This window comes from Terrapene carolina, unplaced genomic scaffold, assembly GCF_002925995.2.
Source record: "Terrapene carolina triunguis isolate 2854851 unplaced genomic scaffold, T_m_triunguis-2.0 Scaffold558, whole genome shotgun sequence".
Lineage (NCBI taxonomy): Eukaryota > Metazoa > Chordata > Testudines > Emydidae > Terrapene > Terrapene triunguis.
In genome coordinates this window covers 5,177,917-5,204,295 of record NW_020664909.1, presented here as the reverse complement: position 1 = coordinate 5,204,295, position 26,379 = coordinate 5,177,917, and the positions used below count along the sequence as shown (strand labels likewise).

The 26,379-nt window shown below is 40.8% G+C and overlaps 1 protein-coding gene across 1 annotated transcript in view; it reads left to right on the top strand.

Moving 5' to 3' along the window:
- The window catches only part of CBLB (Cbl proto-oncogene B), a 193,596-nt gene that overhangs the window by 70,147 nt on the left and 97,070 nt on the right, over nt 1-26,379 (top strand). The window contains exon 4 of the mRNA XM_029913263.1: nt 22,694-22,840. Coding sequence (XP_029769123.1) covers nt 22,694-22,840 — 147 coding nt within the window. The remainder of the gene's footprint in view (nt 1-22,693; nt 22,841-26,379) is intronic.

The following is a 26,379-nucleotide window of genomic DNA, read 5'->3' as shown; positions in this document are numbered from 1 at the left end:
TGTAGCGGAAGAGAGACTTGGTCTGCAAGTGTGTATATCATTTTGAGCCACACCTTGTGTGCAGTGTAAACAAGTGCAAACCAACGTACTTAAAAATTGCCATGCTGTAAATGAAAGAAGATTTGGACCTTCACTGTGCATGTTGGGCAGACTGTCTGCTGAATAAGTCCAAGGTCCACTCATTGAGCAGTGATGATAAAAATCAAAATTGTATATATTTAAATATTCACTGTGCACAGTCCAACATGTACACTGAGTGAGGAAGGTTCCTGCTGCAATAGTAGCATGTGATCATGCAGTTAAAGACTTGTACAGCTGTAAATAACCACACAGGTGCAGCTTAGTGGAGAATCAGGCCCAAAGTTGGAATGGTAGAGTTTTACATTTGCTTTGCACTCATTTTGAACAGGTGTAAATGATTGCGCAGGTATAAGACAGTGGGGAATCAGGCCCCCACAATACATAATCAAGAACTAGATCCTGCAATGAGATATGCACAGAGAAACTGGCAAGTTCAAGTGTTTCACTTTGCAACTGTGACATTCTTTAATGTAGTTTTAACTGACAACATTTATGGATAGCTTGATTTTCTTCCCTCAGTAGGCCAGAGCTTGAAGCCCTGCAACTGGGGACAGTCTGCCGCCGCATGGCCTGAGCCTGCAGCCCACCACCCAAGGGCTGCAGCCCCACGCCCCAATGCCCCCAGGAAGGTGGGGAACTCATACTGGTTGCCTGCTCCTACAGTGTTTGTGGCTCCAAAAGGGCAGGGACCAACCCCTGCTGATAACGCTGGGGGTCTGTTGCTCCCCTCCCAAAAAATCACTATCCATGCGGCTGTAGCCACAAGAAAAGTCCCTGGTGGCCTCATGCGGCCATGGTGGCCGCATTTGAGAAACTCATCTAAACACCAAGGCATAAAGGTGGGTTCCAGAATTCAGAAGTTGTCACACTTGCCTCTGACTCTTTCTGGCTTTGAGCAGGTCGCTTCACATCTCTTTATCGCAGTATCCCCTTCAGTAGAATGGAGATAAGTTACCTACCTCAGAGGTGTTACGAAGAGTGAATTATTATTTTTACAGTGCTTTGAAGTTGCAGAGTTCTATATAAGTGCTAAGTATAGCTAAAAATGCCCTGATCTCACTAGCAGAACAGTAGTATACTTCCGGCAGTACAAACACCTCAAGAGGCAACAGACCAGGAATACAGGTTAGCTTTTTATCTTATTTTGTGTTTGCACTGCTTATAATAATCACAGTTTGGCATTTCCTGGCTGTCAGCTAATTAACTAGTCAGTTCATTAAATCACAGGAAATGCCCTGCACGGTGGTTTTTGCTTAGTTACTTGACAGATGAGTGTTAACACAATGGAAAATAGGATAAAATATTTAGATTGTCATAATCAAACAACTGCTTGAAAATATGTTAGGCAAAATCTTGCCCTTATTATTTTGAACAGAGTGGTCTGAGCTGTGATAAAATTCCCAGAAACTGCCTGTTGGCATAGGGAATGTGTGATGTGGTCTTATTTCACCTCTATACCAGAAAGGAGCTGCGCTGGTTCCTACCAGTGTGTGCTGTAATATATGCACAGTGGCTGACCATTATAATAATAATATATATTACACTATGTCTAGAGGCCCACCAAGGATCAGAGCCCTGTTGCACTAGGCACTGTATAAACACACAAAAAGAAACAGTCCTACCCCAAAGGGCTCACTGGCTAAAAAAGGATGGGAAGGGAAACCGGCATGGAGAGGTAAAGTGACTTGACCCAGGTCACACAGCATGTGAGTCAGAGAGCTAGGAACAGGACCAAGGTGTCTCAGTGTTCCCTGCCCCTTAACTAGCAGGCCATCCTCCTTAGCATGCTAACCAACCCCCATCGCTCTCGTGAGCAGTATCTGGGAATCTTACACTGCTGGTGCACTAAGGTGTAAAATATGGTGTGGTCCCCTCACCGCCTTCGTGCATCTGCCATGATGCAAAAGCCTATTCCAGATATGGCAGATAGGAAGACCCTCCGCTACTTTTCTCCTCGCATGCAACAAACATAGTGGTCTTCCCTGTATACAAAGTAAATCCGTGAATTGAATGCACAGTGTACATGGGGAATTAACATTCCTTCCTCACCCCAGCGGTGATGCCCTGAAGCATGATACGCTCTTGTTAGTGCATATAACTGAAAATGTTGATCATAACATTATTCATCCCCTTGTTACTAAAGTACACACACTTCTTTGCTGCTTTAACCACAACACAAAAGCAATTTGGAGAAATTGCAATGAAATTTCTTTAAAAAACAGAACAAGACCCATGGTTATATACCACTTGCCATAATTTTAACCTAAATAAAATGTTTTCCCATACTTTGCAGGTGGCGGAAAGTAGTTCTATGCAGACTATGCAAAAGAACTAAAGCAAGCTTAAGGCGATCCACAAAAATGTTGCTGTTTAGAAACTGACTGCTGGATTTTACAGTATCTAGAGATTTAATGTTTTTATTTTTAGCCTGAAACACATGAATTGATGTCTGATACTTCCCTGGTCTTGTTTGCCTTGATAGCGAGACCTAAAATGTTTTGGGCTTTTGACAGAAAATTCCATCATCCTTGGTTTTAAGGTCCTGTTTCAGAGCAATTTGTGTTGATTGAGAGAGGTTAGCTAATACACCCAGGAGTCCATAATCACCACAAAGAGTTTACTTTTAAAAGGGAAGTATCAAAGTAAAGCTTAATGCTGACCAAAACTGAAATAGTGTTTTACCTCATGGAAGTAAGAATTAGGTGCAACTCTTACAAGTTTAATGCTTTTTTGATTTTTATTGAAAGAATTTTATTCCGGGTAATTTTTATGGCTTTTTTAAAAAATTGTGTTCATATTAGAGCATATCATTTTTAATAACTTCACATATTAGAATTAGCAATGGATACAACTCAGAAGTTCCCAGTTAGTAACTCAGGATTTTTGTGTCTGCCCCTGACCTTCAGGCAGCAACTTTTTCTCCCTGTGGTTCTTGGGACTCTGTTTTCCCCAGGCAGCTCCCTTTCCCAGCAACTCCCAGCTACCATAGCCCTTACCATCATGCATCCCCTTGGTTTGCCCGCTATACCTATCACTTCGACCGTAGGTATCTCTTGGAGGAAATAAAGCTGGCCAGCCCTCTTCCCTTAACGCTGCCCATTTCCCAAGTCTCAGATTACAGCATGTCAACTGGACCTTGCTGCAGCTATTGTGTTCAAACATAGCATACCTCTGTTACTTCTCTAGAACTCTTCATTGCTGGTTGCCCCATTCTACCACAGCCGTCTGAAACCCTGTTAGATGAGGGAGCTCTCATGAAACACTGAATGTTCTGAGAGTGACATGTAGATTTTGGGGGTGAAAATTACAGGGCATTTTGGCAACTTGTAGGAGAATTCTGTTGGCCATGCCATCATAAAATAACTTTTTAGCAGATGTAGCTTGAAGTTGTCGATGGCTATTGAAACATCTGAGTTACCATTCTTGGTATGCTGTGTATGTAATGCTAACAGTGGAACCTGGAAGCAACATTTCTGATTTTAAAGATTTAAGTAAACTTCAACATCTGAAGGGACAGGAGAATGGTACAAGGTATATCTGTTCAATATAACAGGGTAGTAACAATCTGGCTGATTCAGATTGTTTATTGTTTTGGTGGAGAGAGCTGTAACAAATATTATTCATTGAATGAGAGCCAGTTATATTCTTTCAGCAAAAATACATGATGATCATTCTGTGACCAAAACACAGTTCTTATCCTAAATATAGCTTTTATTTTGTGCCTTTTCATGCAATACATGCAATACCCATAGATTTTTGTTACTGAATTTAACACACACACTTCAGCCAAACCCCATAAAATGTAATGGGGAAAATGTTTGTTTAAATAACTGTAAATGAATGATTTCAAGTGGATTCGATTATAATAAATGTAGATCTGAACAATGGGAAATTTTATGTATATTCGATAGCTGTCTTATAACCTTTGACTCTAGAATGTAGGAGTGTGGCTTGCTGGACAGTTATTGTATTTCTATGAGTTACTTGGCAATATTTTTTACTCATTTGGACTCTTATTATGATAAATGTAATGTATTCTAGACCATGGGAAAAAGATGAAGCACTCCTATTACAATACCATGTGTGTAGTTCATTGGCTGAGTTGTCTCCATGATGTGAAAGAGGCACAGAGGAATTTTGAAATAAAAATGGATCTCTTGAAATGTAACAGTATGACTATAAGTATTATTGAAAATTGTAGTATAGTGATGGTGCCAAAACAGAATCTCTGGTACTTAGACATAGGCCACTAGTACTCTTTTATATGTAAACATTGATTAAAAATAGAGTAAACATAAACCAGATTCCATGTAAATTGCCTCACAAACTACATCCACATGATGGGTTATATCATTACTATGTGTAACAAAACAGAAACGGTAGTAAAAGCTATTGAAAGGAGAATTACAGATATTTCTATAATAGGTTTCAAATTGGCAGCTGCAATACAAAAGTCCCTTGATGGAGGGAAGTAATTCTATAGTAGTAGCAGCAGCAATTCTAAGTAAAGGCAAAATCAAATTAATTTGATCTATTAGATCTCCTCTGTTGGGCTAAAGATAATCTATTCTGTAAGGTTTCGAAATGTTTTCACACTTCCTAGAACTCAGACACTGGGTGCAATTCAAGGGAGCAGGTGTTATACCACAAACTTAGCACTTTTCCTCTTGAAAGCACAATACAAAACTTTGGTCTGGGTGAAAACAAAGATTCTAGCTCTGGTGTAAGCATTTTTAAACTTCAAAAAATATGTAGAAATCAAGAATGATGCAAACCACTTAGAATTGTAAGGGGGCATAGATGGGGGAAGGGGATGTATTTGTTGTCCACTTAATGAACATAGGTGCATGAACAAAAAAATCTACTAGAGAGAGCTCAATGTTTTAAGCACTGTACATACCTCTGATCCTGATTGGGGCCTCCTGACACTAATGCAATACCACTTACTACTTATAGAGACTTACACCAAAACCGCGGAACTTTGGAGAAGTTCAGCTCCCGAGCCAAAATTTGCAGCTCAGATCCATCTCTAGATCAAACCCCAGGAATATTCCCGTAATAATCTCTTCGGGCCAGACACTTAATGTTGAACAACTGCAAATCCTGTTGACTTGAACTCAATGGAAATTGTAACTGCAAACCACAGTGGATTATCAGCACCTTTTGGATAAGGCTTTTTTTTTTTTTTTTTTTTAAAATTACCCTTTTTCCCAAATATACAGCATATTGTCGTAAGGACTTGTATAAAAGTAGATCTTTCAAACTGAAGAGACTATCATGGATGGGAGTATTTCTTCCACCCAAGCCTTACTCAGAACCTTTATCGAGATCCAGCAGTGTATATGATCTGGGTAAAAGAACTATTATAATTATTATTACACATTCTTTGTTAATAGAACATTAAGGTTACAAAATCAAGTTCTCAAAAGTTAGGAGATGCCAGAGTTAAGATTGCCTGTGCAACCTTATTTGCCCACCTTGTGCATATGCATTATGATACGGTTCAGTTTCATGATGTCATACAATATTACCTCCAGGAGTCTGCCTCATTTAGCGCCCAGGATTCCGGGTGCTCAACTTATGAGCAACTACTAGATTTTTTCCCCCCCCTCCTTGTTCAATGCGTGGGCCCTGGGCTTATTTACTACATACTATTCAAACCCTGCTCTGAAGTTAATTATTAATTTTCTCATGGACTTTTCTGTGGTGCTTATGTTTATAGTATCTGAGTGCCTCACAAACATTAATGAATTTATCTTCACAATATCCCTGTGAGATGAGGGAGTTGTCTTATCCCGACTTTGCAGACGGAGAACTGAGGCACAGAACAATTGAGCTCAAAAGTTTCCATTAACTTTGGGTCCTCAATTTGAGATGCCTAGGACCTGACTTTTCAGAATACCTAGAATTATGTAGCCCTTTATGTTCAGAGCACAGCTCCCATCAACTTCAGTTTCAGCTGTGAGTGCCCAGCACTTCTGCAGATCAGACCTCAGGATCTTTGGGCACCAAAAAAATGAGGAGCACACTACTAGTGACCACCTGTGAAAAGCTGTCTTGAGTGACTTGCCCAGTATCACAAGGCATAGGTAAGGAGGGAATTCAGTTCTCCAGAACAGCATTCAGCTACCTTAGCCATGAAATTTTCCTTTCTCTTCTTGAAATGCCCTGCCTCATTTACTGTACACCTTCCAGATTCTGTAACAAATGAGGCTGGGGTCCTACAGAGAACAGTTTCCTTCACTGCATATCTCTGATTGATCTTGTGTGCCTGATCCATCTTACACATTGAATGAGGCAGGGATCTTGTTGCAAAAAATAGGATGTGAGCATATAATTAAAGACTGTATCATAATACCTATACACAAAGCAGCTAAATTAAGGTTGCATGGGCAACCTTAATTCTGCTGTTTCCTATCTTTTGAATATTTGACTTGGCAAACTTGATGTTCATTTAGAATAGTTTTGTGTGTGATTTGCTAGCTGCTGCTGTGTTTTTTTTTTTTTTTTTTTTTTTATTTTTTATATTCTTTTTTTTTTTTTTTTTTTTTTTTTTTTAAGAAAACTGAAAAACCAGAAATTCCATATTATGTAGCATCATATTGACACCCACGTAGTTCATCAGCAGGGCTGGAACCTTTAGATGCACTGCACAGACCTCTGCTGCTTGAGCAAATGGACTAACTTTTAGCAGTAGCAGATTGTCATCCTCTGTGAAGAACAGAATAAGAAGGGGACGAGGAACATACTTGGCCATAGTGTTTCACTACTGACAGCAAGAGGAATGGTGAGACTTATGAATCTTGGGTTTCAGTCCAGGCTCTAGAGGGGAGTGTGCGTTAGTGGGCACACTCACTCTTCTGCCCATTACCTTCAAACTCAGCCCCTTCTTCCCCATCCCTTCCATCTCCACTCCTCAAGCTTCTCATTCCCGACACCTTGTACAACCATCCTAGTCTTTCCTCCTCTGGGCTTACACTGTCCAAATCCCACACACTTGCTCCCAGTCTCTCCTCCTTCCCAGATCCAGTCCCCATTTTCTTCTTGCCCAACCTGTAAGGTGATGGATCATCCCTGAACTAAAGCCTAAAATTAAGCTACATGTGTTGAGTCATTCTTGTGCTAGACTCCAGCCAATGCAAAGCTGGTCTGGTGACTCTCAGGGCAGGTATATAAGCCTCACAGGAGAAACTGCATCTCAGACTTGCTCCATTTCACTTCATGGCTTGGAACTTTCCTCTGCCTGATAGTGGTAACAGATTCCACAAGACTTGCTCTTGCTCCAGCATTTTTCTAACTCCACTCTTTTTACTCCTGATTCTGTAGCCCTGAGCTGGAGCATGTTCAGTCACTCTGTTGGCTTGGAGCATGAACAGTCTGGTCAGCATTAGGAACTGTCAGAGACTTGAGCTTCCTCGGTCCGGAAGGAATCTTTGAAGGTCTCTACAGAGTGTGTGTGAACTGCAGTTTTTCAAGGGCTTCTAAATTTGACCAGATTTGAGCATATTGTGTCAGGGATGGCAAAAGGCACACCCCTGACACAAAGACCACCGACTGCCAAACTTCAGGTCCTTGCTGCAAAGCTTAAATTCCTCCACCCTCCCTAACAAACAAACAACCTCCCCAGATTTTTTGTAAAATGTTTCTTTCATTGATTCAAAAACTTTCATAGATTTTTAAGACTGGGAGGGACCATTGTGGTAATCTAGTTTAACTTTCTGTATAACACAGGTCATGCAACATCCCCAAAGAAATTCCTAGAGTGTATCTTATAGAAAAATATCCAGTCTTGATTTAAAAATGGTCAATAATGGATCATCCACCACAACCCTTCGTAAATTGTTGCAATGGCTAGCTACTCTCGCCATTAAAATTTTACACCTTATTTCCAGTCTGAATTTGTCTAGCTTCAACTTTCTGACATTGATTGTTATACCTTTCTCTGCTAAATTGAAGAGCTCATTGTTCAATATTTGTCCCCTGAAGAGTTACTTATAGACTATCATCATGTCATCCTTAATATTCTCTTTAAACTAAATAGCTTGGGCTTCTTGAATCGGTCACTATAAGGCATACTTTATAATCCTTTAATCATGTTTTTGCATCTTCTCTGAATCCTCTCCCATTTATCAACATCCTTTTTTGAATTGTGGACACCAGAACTGGATACTATTCCAGCAGCAGTTGCACCAGTGCCAAATACAGAGGTGAAAAAACTTCTTTACTCCTACTTGAGATTCCTCTGGTCATGCATCCCAGAATCACATTAGCTCTTTTGGCCACAGCATCACACTGGGAGCCACCCCCTCAAATCTTTTTCAGTCACTGCTTCCCAGGATAGAGCCCCGATGCTGTAAGTGTAGCCTACAATCTTTGTTCCCAGATATATACATTTACTTTTAGCTGTATTAAAATGCATATTGTTTTCTTATGTCCAGTTTACCAAGTGATTTAGATCACTCTAAATCAGTGACCTGTTCTCCATTATTCATCACTCCCCCAATTTTTGTGTCATTTGTGAACTTTATCAGTGATTATTTTGTTTTCTTCCAGGTCATTGATAAAAAAGTTTAAATAGTATAGACTAAGAACTGATCCCTGTGGGACCCCTCTGGAAACAGACCACATCAGTGACTATTCCCCACTTACGCTATCAGTTAACCAGTTTTTAATCCATTTAATGTGTGCCATGTTAATTTTATATTGTTCTAGTTTTTAGCACCAAGTCAAAACACCTAGCAGAAGTCTAAGTATATTATATGAATGCTATTACTATTATCAAACAAAACAAAAAATCAAGTTAGTTTGACAGAATCTAGTTTCCATGTTGATTGTCATTAATTACATGACCCTCCTTCAGTTAATTATTTATCAAGTCCCATATCAGTTGCTCCATTATCTTGCCTGTGACCCATTTCAGGCTGATGGTTCTATAATTGCTTGGGTCATCCTGTTTAGCCTTTTTACAAATTGGCACAACATTAGCTTTCTTCCATTCTTCTGGAACTTCCCTGTGCTCCAAGACTTACCGAAAATCAGCATTAATGGTCCAGCAAGGTCCTCAGTGAGCTCCTTTACCTTTGCTGCATTCTTGGAAATGACTTATCCATTTTGGTTTAAATTTTGCCCCAAAAATATACTAAGGGAGACACCTGGTCTGTAACGTTTTTGAGCAGCTAATCTGGCAAAGTTATAAGCAACTGGTACTGCCAGCCCTGACTATAATATATTGGTAGCATGTAGTATTTGTAGCACCCCAGTTAAGATCAGGGCACCATTGGGCGAGGTACTTACTGTAAAAACGCATAGGTAGATGTGGTCTCTGCCACGTCAACATAAGTCACTTCAGCAATGCTGTTTGAAAGGTTTTATATTGTGTTTAGTGAAGTACAGCTCTCTTGTGAGCTGAGAACATGTTAGGGAAATCTTTTTTCTTGCTGGTCGTGATAATTGTAAATAAACATATTTAAAGCCCACTGCAAACAACATGATTGTCACATCTCTACATATTCATTATTTATTTCAATTAATATATAAATAGAAAGCACCTATCCTAGTTTTCAGGCATTTCGGACAAACTTCAGAACTGTTTATAGATACATCATTTGGCCTATGACATAAATCAATATTAAATTAATGCATTCAGATCTTAGTATTCATTTTAAACAAGACTGTCTAGAGGAGTGCCAAAGGAGCAGAAGAAAGAGTGATTCTAAGCAACTGTTCATGAGTAGAAGGGTGTAATAATGGTTGATTGTTGAATAGAACTAGACAAATTAACATCCACCATGCTTTGCTTCTAGACACATAAGCTTTAGTTACATTAAATCATGTTTTTTCTGTAGACAATTTAATAGCTCAATTAAGAGCTACTGTGGTAAAATCAGTAAATATGTTAGTGCTTAGTTTGTTGTTACTCATAATGTAATGAGATTAACTGTTTAGAATATTTAGATTTGTAAATATTAAACCATCTATTTAGTCAGTGTGAATTAGTAGATTTGAGTTTGCCCCCCACAAACACATTTTAACTAGGATGTTAATTTTGGCTGATCATCAACTGTCGTCTCTGTAAACTGTTACTTACCTAACATACTGACTTACTAAGTGTTCTAAAGTAAGTCTTTGGGGCTTGTTCAACATGACTTTGTGTATGGTATCTCTTCAGCTATATGGGGAATGGAGGTGTATATAGAGTATGTGATGTGTGTATATATGTATACACCAGGGGTCGGCAACCTTTCAGAAGTGGTGTGCCGAGTCTTCATTTATTCACTCTAATTCAAGGTTTCGCGTGCCAGTAATACATTTTAACGTTTTTAGAAGGTCTCTTTCTATAAGTTTATAATATATAACTAAACTATTGTTGTATGTTACGTAAATAAGGTTTTTAAAATATTTAAGAAGCTTCATTTAAAATTAAATTAAAATGCAGAGCCCCCCGGACGGGTAGCCAGGACCCGGGCAGTGTGAGTGCCACTGAAAATCAGCTCACGTGCCACCTTTGGCATGCGTGCCATAGGTTGCCTACTCCTGGTATACACACATTAAAGGTACAACACATGTCATGGCGTTGTTTGTTTTTCCCCACCTTACTCCATCATTGTTTCTTAGTGTTACCTGACTTTGGTTTCCATAGACATTCAGTGTTTGTCGTCTTTACACTATTGATATGGGTTTGAAGACTAATCCGGTTTTATTGATGTGGATGCTTACCATTACGCCGAACTAAAGCTGCTAACCAGTATCACATAGAACATCAGATAGGACACGTTTTATGGGCTGGATTTAAACTGGAGACTTAAAGATGAAAGGTTCCATATGTATTACCTAGTACATGAGCTATGAAGTCTGCCCGCAAAATCAATGTTAGTCAACACTTCATATTTATTCCCATGGCTAGTGCTCTCTAGATGTTTTTTCTTAGCTTGATGCTGAGCTCTGTATAAGCATACAGAGTTTATGGCCACTTGTGGGGAAATGATTCAGGTTTTTGGATAATAGCACAAAACTGATCTCATTTTAAAAATCCAATTCTTCTGAATTAGCTATTCTATTTTGTAAGGACTAAGTTTAACTTTGGTTACGGTTCTTTGTTTGCGATAATAGTGATTACATATTTTCATCCCATGGATAGTCTTGTGGTATAGTGGCAATGAGGCCTATTCACATTAGGCACTGCCTCAACAACCTCAATTTTTGTACTGGGGGAGCTGTGTAATGTTTACTCTCTGGGTAACCAGCTTTTTGGCTTGTGGACTGCACAGCCTCAGACTTCTGGAGAACCTTTAGTGCTTATTGTTAACCAAGGTCAGCTTATTTTGGGTATTGAGTGGCTGCTTTTTAGCCACCCCAAATATAGTCCACTGATAAAAGACCTGATCGGGAATTAGACAGTTACATACCACAGCAGTTTCTAACTGGAGAAGAGGAGAGAGGGGAAGAGCTGCTAAGGAAAGAAGCAGTACTCTAGAAGTAGTACTTGTGGTCTAAGAGTTTCCAATGGCAAGGATTTTCATTCTTTACCTACCTTGTTTTTTTCTTTTTATCATTCCGCCTATAGAAACAAGAAAAGGGAAGGAACACCAATAGGGGAGGCTTTAAAATTGTTTTTAAATTATGAGGGGAAGAATGAAGGTGTGAGGTAACACTTGTGAGCAACTTCTTTTGATTCAGCAATCCCCCGCCCCCTTAGGAAACTTCCAGTTCTTGAAGCACTGAGATTGTATGATGCTCTCTCAGCATTTGGCAGAAAAGAACTGGCTAAGCATTTACCCAGAGGATAAATGTATGAGTAAGTTCTTTCCTGTTATTGGCAAACTCAGGTTTTCCAGGATTCATGAAAAAATGGTAATTGTGTATAAATGACTCGTTATGCATATATGAGATGACACAATACAATTTACATTTACGCAGTGCTTTTCATTCAAAATCCTCAGTGTATTTATTCGTTTGTTAAACCTCACACTACCCGAGGGAAGGAGGTATTCTCATTTCCACTTTACAGGTGGATAAACTGAGGCAGAGAGAGTTTAAATGACTTTCCCATGGTGTTTTGGCAGAACTAGGAATTAGCACCCCAATTATTCTGACTCCCAGACCCATATTTCAGACACTGGACCATGCTCCCTCCCTTTCCATACTTTTAAAAGTGATTTCTACACATATATCTCAGAGTTGAACTGACCCCCAGAGGCTAGAAACAATTTTCTCTCACAGGGCATACCGGCAACGATCTTCAGTGGTTTTTACTTCCCTCAATGCATTAAGTAGGGATAATTTGTTAACGTTAGATGGATGTATCCCATGCACCAATAATCTACAATTACATGGAATGGGACACTGGTCCACCTTTGGTTTTGTCCCCTGTTATCTCCCCCCTCCCCCACCCATTTTTTGTCTATAAGACAAGAAGAAAGTTCTAGGGGAGTAGGAGGAAGGAATGAGGCTGGGGCCAGAGTGGCATCAGGTTGCAGAAAGTGAAATGTTACTGGTTGGTATCACAGACGGTGGCAGCCCCATTATGTATATCTTCTGACATTCGTCCTAGGTAATTTATGGATAAACTCCAGTGCAGTCCTGATCATAGCATTTCTTACAGCATTGGCAGTTGGTGATTGACAGCCTGGCACTCATGTCAGAAGGAGACTGTATTTCATTCTTTGCAGGAGGAAAGCTGTCAGGTATTGAAGAAATGTGTTAATTTGGGGTTGAAGGGGAAGGAAGAGATACTCAGCATTTATAGAAGAGGCACAGTTTGTTTTATTGGCATGTCTGTGGTTCTAACCACCATGGTAATGGAACATCTAAAAATACTATATTAATGAAGAGAGACAAGGTGGGTGAGGTAATATCTTTTATTTGACCAGCTTCTGTTGGTGAAAGACAAGCTTTCAAGCTTACACCGATCTCTTCTTCATTAATGATTCTGCGAGATAAGGAAGTGTTATCCCCTCTTTACAGATTGGGAAACTGAGGAACAAAGGCTAAGTGACATACATGGTCACACAGGGATGGTGGATAGCAGAGCCAGGGAGAGAGAACCCAAGCCTTCCTGACTCCAAGGCCTGTTCCCTAACCCCAAGACCATCCTTCCTCCCTTACTGTTGCTGAGTGCAATATCCTGTGAATCTTACTGTATCCGGAACACACGGATCTGAAATGTTTATTTTAAATATAACTGATCATGGGAAATGAACTTTGTGTGTGCTTTGGATTTTAAAGCTTTATCAGCTTGCTTTTTATATTTTAGAGTTTAAAAAAAAATCATCAGTTCACCTTATGAATGTTCTCCAAACTTGCTTCTAAATTCATAAACGCTTATGACTTGCAGGTTTCCAAGTTAACAGAGCTTTCTTTGTGTGTGTGTGTGTGTGTGTGTGTGTGTGTGTGTGTGTGTGTGTGTGTGTGTATTCTAAATAAAAATATTATACAGTGGCTTATTTTTTTCTTTAATAGTAGATTGAACTACTTTTGTTTTTAGACATGATTTACAAAAGAGTGTTTGCTGATTTAGTCTTGATATAAGGACATTCTAGATCTAATAGACTTCACTCTGGTGCTTTCCTTATGAAAGGGGGATTGTGTTGCATTTTTTAAACTTGAAAACCTGGCAGCATGAGTGATCACATAACTTACTGTGGCAGATTGCTGCCTAACAAATATGTACGCTTGTGCAAAGATAAAAATCATTTATTAAATGCATCAAAGGAAGCAACCTCATAGTAATCTAATTTTCAGCATGACGTAACTGCACAATTAAACAGTCTGTCATTCATGTTATACCTCATAGACTCATAGACTTAAAGGTCAGAAGGGACCATTATGGTCATCTAGTCTGACCTCCCGCATGATGCAGGCCACAAAAGCTGACCCACCCACTTTCCCTTAACTCAGCTGTTGAAGTCTCCAGATCGTGATTTAAAGACTTCAAGTCGCAGAGAATCCGACTCTCAGAGAATCTGACTTCTCTTGCACACCGTTAGAGATTTCTAGGCCTATATAGACATTTATTGCAAAACGAGAGGCAGTGCAGTTACTTTAATTAAGAGGCAACTGGTCGCAGACAATAAAAGCTGTCTGCATAGAAGTGACAAGAATGGACTCTAAAGAAAATACACCTCGTCTCCGATATAACGCGTCCCGATATAACACGAATTCTGATATAACGCGGTAAAGCAGTGCTCACGGGGGGGCGGGGCTGCGCACTCCGGCAGATCAAAGCAAGTTCGATATAACGCGGTTTCACCTATAACGTGGTAAGATTTTTTTTTTGGCTCTCGAGGACAGCATTATATCGAGGTAGAGGTGTAATAGGCTGGCAGATGTGTGTTGTTTCAGTTTATCAGTGTGTCTTTGTAATAAAAATTGTCTGATTTTATTTTATGGGACATTTAGTGATTACAAAGATGGAGAAAGACATGGAGACCTCTGTTTCGCTTTGTATATTTCGGTACATGATGGTCCTATTTAATGACTATGATGATGAGTGTATTCTCTGGGGCTTTTTGATCTGTAGATCTCAGAGTGTTTATCATTGTTCCCATTTCAGAGACTGGGAAACAGGCACAAAAGTGTACTAGTTTATCAAACATACAGCACATCAGTGGCAGGACCAGAAATAAATGTTGGCACAGCCAAGTTTTTAATGTTGTTCCATGCCAAGCATGCTTAAATTTTCTATTTTATAGAGACTGAGGGGTAGAACTTCTCTTTACAAATCTTTATTACTTGCTAGTGCCACTCTAGCTATTACGGTTGACATACCATAATATTTTCTTTATTAAGCCCTATTTTCAGATGATTATAATGGAGTGATGAAAATTCCTTCTGGGCTGAAGTGTATGTATCTCAGATGGATTTGTTTTAGAAAACTGCTTCTGACAAGCAATTGCTTCATAATGTCGGCTAATTGCTTTGAACATTTATATACTCTTACAGTTAGAAATGAAAAAAAGTATAGTCTCTGGAGAAGATCCTCAATTGGTGCAAGTCAGCAGAGCTCCATTGACCATCATGGATATCCCTTGACTGCGCTGGAACACTACCAACTGAAAATTTGACCCTCCATAGATTATCTATAGTTAGATGTATATGTTCAATGCGAACAAAATACAGCCTTTACTGCAGCATACAGGGTTTTTGTCAAAACATGTTTCCAGAATGCTCACTGATTCTGTGTCAGTGCTTTAGGACTCTATCTCTGTGTAGAAGTTGCAGATACTGAGTGGTTCAGGTGGGCTGTGGAAACTCAGCCTGAACTGGGAATGGAAAAGTCTAATTGTCTATGCGTTGGAGATCAGACTGATCCAGCAGAGGAGTACTTGCATCTACAGTAGGTGTTGGGCAGGTGGCAGATGATACGGGGGAGGAGTGAGTCATGAGGCCTATAAAATGCAGTCTATTAACAGTTAATTAGTGGCAAGATATTCCTAAGTATTACCACAGAATAACTGTTTTCTGGCATAAGATGATTGAAATTTGTACTTCTGATTTCAGTGTGGCAATCCAGAAAAAAGGATGTGATTCCCTTCCTGCATCATGGCTTCCTCTGTTCTCCCATGGATTACTTGGTCTACACCTAAAACTTAACTTGACCTAGCAACGTCGGTGAGGGCTGTGAGAAATGTCATACCCTGTGCAATGTAGTTAGGTCAACTTCACCCCCCGCGTAGACACAGCTAGGTCAAAAGAAGAATTCTTCCATTGGCCTTGCTACTGTCTCTCAAGGGGGTGGATTTACTGCAGTGACGGAAAACCCCTCTGTCGCTGTTGTAAGTGTATGCTACAGGGCTACAGCAGTGTGGGTGGAGTGCAGCAGCTGTGCCAGTGTAGTGCTTGTAGAATAGGCATACCGTCATGTCCTCACTTGCATTGTGCCTTCTGTGAAGTACAATATGGGATTCCTATATGAATTTGGGACTTTGGAAAGAAGGGCAGTCTGGATCTATAGAGAACTTAAAAACCCAAGTGTTATCTTCCACACCAGTTCATTATTAAAATAGTTCAGTATTTGGGCCTTTAGCATTTGAGCACCTCACAGTCATTAATAGAACTCCTCACAACACTCCTGTGAGGTAGGGATGTATTAAAAATCAAGTGATTTGCCCAGTGTCATACAGGACATTGGTGGCTGAGCTGAGAAATGAGAACAGGTCTTTGGAATCTGTCCAGTCCCCTAGCCACTAGACTATCTTCCTTACACTATGGTTTATTAACCCTAATTAATGCAGGGGAACTGCAGTCATGTATTATAATGAACTGTGCTCTGTTTATAAGATGACAGTTCAGTTTTCCAGCTCATCACCACAACTTCAGTTCCTGAAAGAAGAAAAGACATTCTCATCCAGGGTGAAATTCACTGCACTCACAAAAAGCAGGGATATTTAGGCTCTATACAAATGGAGTGTGGGACAGTTCGGGAGAGGAAATTAACACCTCCAAGCCAGTACCAGGGTGCCCGTATGCTTAAATAGTAGTTGTAGACCCTGCAAGCCAGTTACTTCTGGAGCCACATAAATGTGGTTTGAAGCCTCTTTTTTTGGTCTGCACTTAGTATGTGGCTACTTGGCTGTCATGGAGAGCCTTCCCACAGCATTCAGGGAGTGCGCAGCCATTTCGGTAGAGCAACTCCGCAGGGAGATCCTATGTGTAGCTCCTCTGTGGGGGATGAGGGTGGTAACAGATTTTCCAAATCAAGGTGAATTGCACCCCCCAGAGAAGAAAACAAGAAGCACTAAAGTCCAGTCTTACTTCCATGTACCACCCTTAGATAACACATTACACCCCATCTCAGTTTTAGCTTCTTATCCTTCAAATATAAATACCATAGGCAAGATTCTGGCCACCTGATCCATCTGCTGAGGGCTGCATTGGTGGTATAAGGCAGGCAGAAAGCCATCTTATTCAGCTATTCCTCTAACATAGAGGAATCCCCAGATGAAGTAGAATCTGTATACTTGGCTTTGTGGTGCCTCTTTCCTTCTGGCCACAACATAGGGGGCATATTGGGAGCATAGTGGTGAAGTAATGGCTGGAGTTCTGCCACACTCTGGCAATCCCCTGCTGTAGTAGAGCCTGTAAGGGGGACTGTGCAACTGAGCATGATTTAGAGCCGCCCCAAGATTAGGGAAAAGCGACGGTTGATGTAGAGACCTTTCTGCCTTGCCACTCTTAGCTGTGCTGAGCGCAGCAGAGACGCTAGCTCTACAGTTGATAGTAAGCTTTTGCGGGGTTGTTCCTTAATTGGTACACATTTCTTGTGTAGTATTTCAGGTTTGTTTTTCCTTCATTATTCAAGTTGGTTAAATTATTAGAAGGGAATCGACTTTGGTTTGCATTTGTCTGTGTAAACAAGAATGAGATTAGTTTGCCTTTTTTAATATAAGGGAATTCATACCAGATTTTAAGTGAGGCATCTTACATTTATAACTCCTTATGGTGCTGTCACTTTGGAGGAAATGTTATATAACCTGAAAAGTTATTAATGGAAACATCATTAAAGTGAATTACAACCCCTGTTGTGTTTGGGTCCATAAAAACATCACTCTAATTTTGGTATAAGATTACTAGTCCTTTATCATGCAGTGATGGTGACAATGTATTGCTTTCTTTCATATGATGTATTTGTTGATGTATGTGTTAGACAATTTTGCCCACTAATGTTACTGTTTTCTCTCTCATTCCAATGCCCTGACCACAAGTTTTTATTTAGAATCATAGAATCTTAGGATTAGCAGGGACCTCAAGAGGTCTTCTAGTCTGGTTCCCTGCATTCAAGGCAGGACTAAGTATTCTCTAGACCATCCCTGACAGGTGTTTGTCTAACCTGTTCTTAAAAACCTCCAATGATGGATACTCCACAACGTCCCTAGACAATTTATTCCATTACCTAACTACCCTGACAGTTACGAAGTTTTTCCTAATTGTCCAACCTAAACTGAACTTGCTGCAATTTAAGCCCATTGCTTCTTGTCCTATCCCCAGAGGTTAAAGAGAACAATGTTTCTCCCTCCTCCTTGTAACAACCTTTTATGCACTTGAAAACTGTTATGTCCCCCTGTCAAGGCTGATTCCCCACTCTGGCACTTCAAGTGCAGAAGGTGGGGGTCTGCAAGGACTCTAAAAATTAATACTGGCCATTCCCGGCTTGTATTAAACTCCCAAGGTTACCGCTTTTCTCTGACCTTGGATTGGTAGATGCTGCCACCCCACAAGTGCAAAACCCCTTTGGGAACCCAGGAAGGCGCACTTGGGAATTCCTTCCTGTGGGGTACCCTCAAGACCTGTCACCCCTCCACCGGGGAAGAGCTGAGAAGAAAAACGAAGGAAATCAGCTGTTGCCACCAGTTAATTAAACATGGGCACAAACCTCTTAGGGGACACAAATCCAATTCTGTTCTTAAAAAAGGTAAATTTTATTAATAAAAAAAAAAAGAAAATACATCTGGGACGTAGGCTTTTGCTAGATTAAAAAAAAATTTACAAGGATTAAGCATCAAGAATAGTTCTCTCTTGAGGTCCATCTTAAAGGTTACAAGCAAAACAAAAGCACCTGGGCTTAGCACAGAGGAATCCACAAGCCATAAAGAAATAAAAGGGATAAAACTAATCACGTGTTCCTAGATATTTCCTGATCTACTTACATATCTGGAGTTTTAGATGAGCAGTTTCTAGGTATGATACTGATAATTTTTCATACCTGGCCCAAGCTTCTCACAGCATAACTGCCCCCTTTCTGCTTCTCCCCGAGAACAACAGACAGACAAAAGAGGACTCTTTGTTTGAATTTTAAAAAGTTCTAGCCTTCCCATTGGCTCTTTTGGCCAGGTGCCCACTCACTTTTTTACCTATGCATAGCAGTGAGACTTTTTAACGCTTTACAGGTAGAGCAATTAGAGAACAGCTACTAAGAGGGATTTTATAGCTGCTGGCTGGGTGTTCATAAGAGGGAGCTGCCCCTCCCCCCCTTCATTTATCACACACACCCTCTTTCTTCTCTTCTCCAGACTAAACAAACCCAATTTTTTCAGTCTTCCCTCATAGGTCATGTTTTCTAGACCTTTTAATTGTTTTTGTTCCTCCCCCCAGACTTTCTCCAATTTGTCCATATCTTCCCTGAAATGTGGCACCCAGAACTGGACACAATACTCCAGTTGAGGCCTAATCAGCATGGCCTAAGCCAGTGGTCTCCAACCTTTTTACGCCCAAGATCACTTTTTGAATTTAAGGGCAATCCACGATCTGCCCCGCCCCACTCACTCCATCCCCCTCCCTCCGTCGCTCGCTCTCCCCCACCCTCACTCACTTTCACCGGGCTGAGGCAGGGGTTTGGGGTGCAGGAGGCGGTTCGGGGTGCTGGCTCTGGGAGGGGGATTGGGGTGTGGGCTTCCGCCTGGCGGCACTTACCTCTGGCGGCTCCCGGTAGACGGCACAGCGGGGCTTAGATAGGCTCCCTTCTTGCCCCAGCCCCATGCCACTCCTGGAAGGAGCCAACGCTCCTCTGCGGCCCCTGGGGGGGGGGTCATGTGGCTCCGTCCGCTGCCTCTCTACTGGCACCACCCCCACAGCTCCCATTGGCCACAGTTCCCTGTTCCCGGCCAATAGGAACTGCAGGGGTGCTTGCAGGCAGGAGCCGTGTGTGGAGACCCCTTCCCCCAGGGCCACGGGGGTGTGCTGGCTGCTTCTGGGAGCAGTGTGGGATCAGGGCACACAGGGAGCCTGCCTTAGCTTAGGCCAGTGGTCACCAACCAGTCGTTCGGGATCTACTGGTCGATCCTGGAGACTCTCCCAGTCGATCGTGGTTTCCGGTGGTGCAGCGGGGCTGCCGCTATCTACTATGGACTCTTCTGTAAAATATGTATTAAGTACCTGTTGCACTAATTGTGCTTCAAAAGTTTATTTTATGAAATGGGAACTCAGTGACTTAACCACTGATTAATAATAATGATCTGTAAGTATATTTTAAAAATACCACTTAAACTGAGAACTCATCAACTGTAAGTAATTCGCCATCTCCATGTTACTTATTATGTCGAATCTATTTCAGTAAAAATATGAAGTTTCATAACTCTTACCAATAATAACTTCAGGTTTTTGGGAGGTTTCATTATGGATAGCAGATAGAAAATGCAGAGGGGTCAGCATGGTCTAGTAGATAGGACTTTGGACAGAGACGTAAGAGACTCAAGTTCCATTCCTGGCTCTCCCGTTGGCCCGCTTGATTTTGAGAAAGTAACTTCACATCCCCATGCCTCATTTTCCCCCATATGTAAAACGGAGATAATGATACTTGCCTCCCCTTGCAAAGTACTTGAGGTCTACTGATGAAAACACTAAAGAGATGGGCATTAATATATTTTCAATGAAACCAAAGAAAAACTTTTTCCTTTGAAAATAATGCCTCTGACTTGAGTTGTTTGCAGGGCAGAGCCACTGTTGTATAATTAAATGGCTGCCTGATCATAGAACAGACACTAATACTTGGCCCGTGTTCAGCATGATACTTTATCACTTGCCTCACTTTCAGCGCAACTTGTCCTATTGAAATCAATGCACTGTTTAACCATGTCAAACTATCTGTCCACTTAGCTCTTCCCGAACTGGTTGAATCTGTAATGGGCATCAGTCCTCCAGATGTGGAGAGCAGATGGGAAGTGGGAGGAGGATATGACTTACAAAATATAATTTACGCTGAGGAGGACCCTGGTGATTGAAAAGGTCACTGTTGATGGTCGTTGCTTGCACTGTGTTTCAGGCCTGAGTCCTGAGAAGTAAAAATAAAGAACATGTGGGCCTAATTAAAGAACAAAGGAACTAGGGAGTGGAGGAGATGGAGGGGAACAAATCCAGAAAATAAGAAACAGTTGGACACCCTAATTATAGGCATCTGATTTTACTGGCATAATTAGAGACTGCAGAAGAACTAACCCCACAGCCATTTGGGGGGCGAGGCAAGGCAGTATATTAATTACACTTACAATAAAAGCACAAGTCTTTTTTTTTTTTTTGTGCTTTTATTTTAATTCTTTTTAATCATAGCTTCCCTGATATCAAAACCTATAGTAAAAGCTTCAGTTCAGCTTCCATTCTAACTCTCTATTTTCAATTGCTCATGAGTTCTTCAGTATTCTTCTGTTTGGGCTGAAATTTTCCATGTTTATTTTCGGTCCTAAGTTGCATTTCCTTTTGGGAAGGCTTTGGGAAATCAATTCAACTATTTGAGTTAGGTGAGCAGGGAAAATATATTTTTCCTATTCTGAAAAATATTTATTTTGTCATGGGTAACTTCATCAGTTGTACTTCTCGTGTATCTAGAAAAGTAACTTTTTTGTAACTTAAGAAACTTTGAATTTTTCTCTCTCTCAAAAAAAGCTACAAGCAATTACAAAATGGTTACACATTGTCAGTAAACAGATTTTATTATGTCTTGGTTTAATTGTTTGCAGCACTATAGAGTTGTAAGGGAGGCTTTTAATTTGTGTAGTTAAAAATGGTTCTTCCCTTAATTTTTAAAGGTTAATTAGATACAAAAAATTTATCCAGAGATCTGCTACATTTGTGGGCTGGCCCTGAGGCCTTTACCACAGAGTTAAAAACCCTGGATCTTTCTAGGGTGATAAAGGATATCTCCCCCGCCCCACCCCACCCAATGAAAGCCGTGGGGGAGTTTTTCTTCCCAAAGCCTCTTCTCACAAACTCTTTCACAAGAAAGGATGATCTGATTTGAAGGATGCATTGTTCTTTTCACTATACTAAATGGGATTTTTTGTCACCAAAACTAAATTGCTGCTGGTAATGAACTGATGTGAAACCTGAAAATTTACAGAAGTGAACTAGTAGCAAAAGTCTTGATTTTGTTTGCCACTGAAAACTTGAAGGAAACATTAATACTAGAGGAGGTATTAAAGAAAACAAGAAATAGGAAGTATCTGCAGAAAAGAGAATAAAAGTGTCAGGCAGAATGAGTGGGATGAGTGGACCGTTAACACTGTCCTTACACCTCTGGAAAACTGGATTGAAAGGTGGTATGTCACACATGAAAATGTATTTAGTGATTATCCAAGTCCATAGTAGTTGTCTGTCTAATATTCAGCAATTAAACAGTACAAGGATGGGGCTTGTAGGCAGGGCCGGCGCAACCCATTAGGCAACCTAGGTGGTCGCCTAGGGCGCTACAATTTGGGGGGCGGCAACCGCGGCAGTATTTCGGCGGCGGGACCTTCCGTTGCCTCTGTGGGGGGTGGCATTTCGGGGCGGGACCTTCTGCCGCCTAGGGCGGCAGAAAAGCTGGCGGCGCTTCTGCTTGTAGGCAATCCTAAAATATCCTTTGATTATAGAACTTTGAGATCCCATGAACTTTCACAAACAGGTGCTAAATAGAATCAAATTCTATTCTGTTGTTAAAAGTTGTAGCTTAAAGCTAAGTATAAATTGTCAGTGGAATGTATGTTAAAACATATGAAAAAATATAATAAAATGTGATAGTCAGTTACTGGGGCTTGAATTGGGGGTTCTTTGTTTCACTTTTATCAGACGATAATATAAACAGCAAGTTGAAAGACCTATTAATGGTTTTAAGGTTTTTCCCTCTTTATTTTTCTTATAATTACAGGCGAAACCTTACAAAGCTGTCCCTGATCTTCAGCCACATGCTGGCAGAAATCAAAGCAATATTTCCTAATGGCCAATTCCAGGGTGACAACTTCCGTATCACAAAAGCAGATGCTGCAGAATTCTGGAGAAAATTTTTTGGAGACAAGTAAGTATTGCTGGTTAGAAGGATTGTGAATTCTGCCTTATAACATGCATACAGAGAAGTACTGTTTTAAAGAATGCAAATAGAATAGATATAATTTTTTTTTGCCAGAGATGCCATAATGATGATTTTGTGTTTAATTTCTTTATGGTTATTAGTTTCAAGATTAAAGGTTGGGTGCATTAGTTCTGCTTCTGTAGGTAAAATACACAGAAAGAAAAATGAACTATGGGTGGCATGAAGAGAAAATTAGGAAGAAAGTTTTGTTTTTCTTTTAGTCTTTAAAATTGTGTTGCTGTAGAGGGTGCAAAACCTATGATCCAATTTTTTTTCATTTTCTTAAAATTAATATGAATTTTGATCCTTTTCTCCAAATCCCATAAACAAGTCCTGTCTGCGTTTCACTTTCCTGGTGGTTTCCATTTCTAGTTTATCCTTCCATGTGTTAAGCAAAATCTTAAATTTGGAAAGTAACGTAGGCTAAAACCAAATTTTCAAGCAAGATAGGAATATAAATTTTTTTTCTTGTTAATCTCTGTAGGCAAGAGAGAGTGGAGAATCTAGGGTGACCAGCAGAAGATGCAGGTGCTGCTGTCATGTGCTAAGTTGCATACTACTTAAGTTGTTTTGAAAATACTGGCCTATACTTATGCTTTATAGTACCATGTTACAGAAATTACAGTACTCTCCTCTAATCTCAGACTAAAACCACTACTTGTCTCAAAATCCTCTTCTGCTAACCAGTGTAACATTAGAGGCCCCATAGTGAAAACAATACCACATTTACTCCTGTCCATAATCCCTTTCATTTCAGTTTAAAGAATTATTTTCACTTAAACATTGACACAGTATGTTAAATTATTTCATCATTCTTTTACATCTGAGAAATTAAATTTGAAGGTGAATATGAATACTTTGGTTCTGATCCTGCAAACACCTACTGCTAAATGTGTCAAAATGAGAGAAGATACACAGGTGGAGGTGAGATGATTTAGGCCCTTGAAGGTGAGGGTGAGACGCTGCTGTCTCATCACTCCAGAAATATTTTCTATCCTTCTAGTAAACTAAAGGGCACTTGCTCCAAACCGTCAGAAAAAGATAGTTTCACCTTAATTAGATACTGGCACTCCAAAGATTATGTCTAAACCATATAATTTAAGTTAAGTGATACTCTTGGAGTAGAATAAATACAGTTAATCATTTTTGATGGGCCATTGCGTCTAGGGTGAATTTTAAGATATGTTGGTGGGGAAAAAACACAATGCATCGTATAATGTATATTGTTCTTGCCTACATGTCCAGCTACAAGAGAATTACCATAGACTGAATTAGGAACTTTAACTGAATCTGATGTTCCCTCCCCATATTGTTACATTTTCAGTGAACAAATTTACGGCCTAACGCATACTCTTAGATTAGTAATGTTTGACTATATTTGTCAGGGCCGGCTCTGGCTTTTCCGCCGCCCCAGGCGGCCGGGGGGAGGGCGGCCAGAGCGCCGGGGGGGACTCGGCTCTCCCCCGCGGCAGCCAGAGCGCCGGGGGCAGGGCGGCCGGAGCCCTGGGGGGAGGGCGGCGAGCCCCGACTGGGGCTCGGCTCTCCCCCCCCCGGCGGCCAGAGCGCCGCGCCGCCGCCCCCCTCCAGGTGCCGCCCCAAGCACCAGCTTGGGTGCTTGGTGCCTGGAGCCGGCCCTGATATTTGTGTGCTACTTTACAAATATGTTAAGATGGAGTCCCTGCACTGAGGATCTTAGAGTCCAATTCTGATATGACAGGTGGAATAACAGTTAAAGTGCAGGAATAGATGGAAATCAAACATCTGTGTAGATGAGTTCTGGGAGGCTTAATGAAAGAAGCGAGTTTTTAGAAGAATATGCTGTACAAGAAGGAGGGGGTTGTGAGCACACAGGATTGTTTAAAAAACTGGCCACTAAATAGAACACGTCAAACACAAGTTGTAACTTTATTTTTTAAATACTTTATGGGCTTTACACAGACTGTAGATGAATATGTGATACACAGTCTTGTCACGCCTTCATTATCAGTATTTATCATTGCAAAACACTTATAGTGGCAGGAACAGAAAAAGAGGTTGGCGAGATTCATAGATTTTTAAGGTCACAAGGGACCATTATGATCATCTAGTTTGACTTCCTGCATAACACAGGCCATAGCATTTCACCAAACAGTTCCTGAGTCAAGCCTCTAACTTCTACTTGAGCTAGAGCATGTCTTTTAGAAAGACACCCAGTCTTGATTTAAGAGACTTCAAAGGATGGGTAGTCCGCTATGGCTGTAGGTAATGGTTCTAGTGTTTAATTACACTTGCTGTTAAATTGCCCTTATTTCTCATCTGACTTTTGTCTAGTTTCAGCTTCCAGCCAGTGGATCTTATTAGACCTTTGCCTGCTAAAATAGTCTTCTACAGGGCTGGCTCTGGCTTTTTTGCCGGGGGGGAGGGCGGCCAGAGCGCCCGGGGGAGGGCGGCGAGCCCGGCTGTGGCCCCGCTCTCCCCGGCGGCCGGAGCGCCGCGCCGCCCCCCTCCAGGTGCCGCCCCAAGCACCAGCTTGGTTGCCTGGTGCCTGGAGCCGGCCCTGGTCTTCTATTTCAAATCGTCTCCCCATATAAGTACTTATAGACCCTGATCAAGCCACCTCTTAATCCTCTCTTTGTTAAGAGAGGTGAACCTGAGCATGTTTTATGCTGCCATTGGCCCTGCTCAAAAGATCTTTCAAAACATCATCAAGGGTCAGAAAAAAAATGTATTTTTTTAAGGATTTTTATTTTCAAAGGCTCAAGGCATGTTACTTAAAACTTCTTGTGATAGAGCACCCCCTTTTTTAAAAAAAAAGTCAATTAAAAAACACCAAGTGGTAAATATCAAGTTTTAAAATGCCTGTACATCTTCTACTTTTCATTTGGTGTGTCCTTCTTTTCTTAATTATCTTTAGAGTTTGATCCTTGATCTCTTCCCCTTTTTCGCGCTATCCTTCACCTGCTGTCCTGGCTGCAACTTCCATTTCTTTGCTGAATACTTGCAGATCACAACCATAAATCTAAATCCAAATCTAACTCCACCCTTGCCTTGTTCATTTCCTTCTGACCCCTCCTCTTTCTCTGCTTTTCCTGAGCCACCTGACTTAGTGCCTCTCTTCTCCTTCTTGACTCTTGTCTTCATGCCTCTTTTTGTGCCACACTTTACTGGTGATCCTAATTTCTCTAGTTAAAAAAACAAAAACACAAAACCTTTCCAGGTGGATTCTAATTTAGACTGTAAATTCCTTGGAGCTGGGACCATGTGTGTTATGTTTTGCATGGTGCCAAGCATAGACAGATCTCAATAAATAGCTGCTATTGTTAGTAGGCTGACTTTTTAAGAAACTGCTACTCGCCCATGGTTAACAACCTCACTTCTCTGTAGTAAACAGTTAATCTGCACTCAGTGTCCTTGGCATTCGCCCAGGTTTAGTTAATTGTGTTTAAGTAACTGTAAAGCATGTAACAGCATGAATGTTGAATACATAGATGAGTAAAAGTTATTGT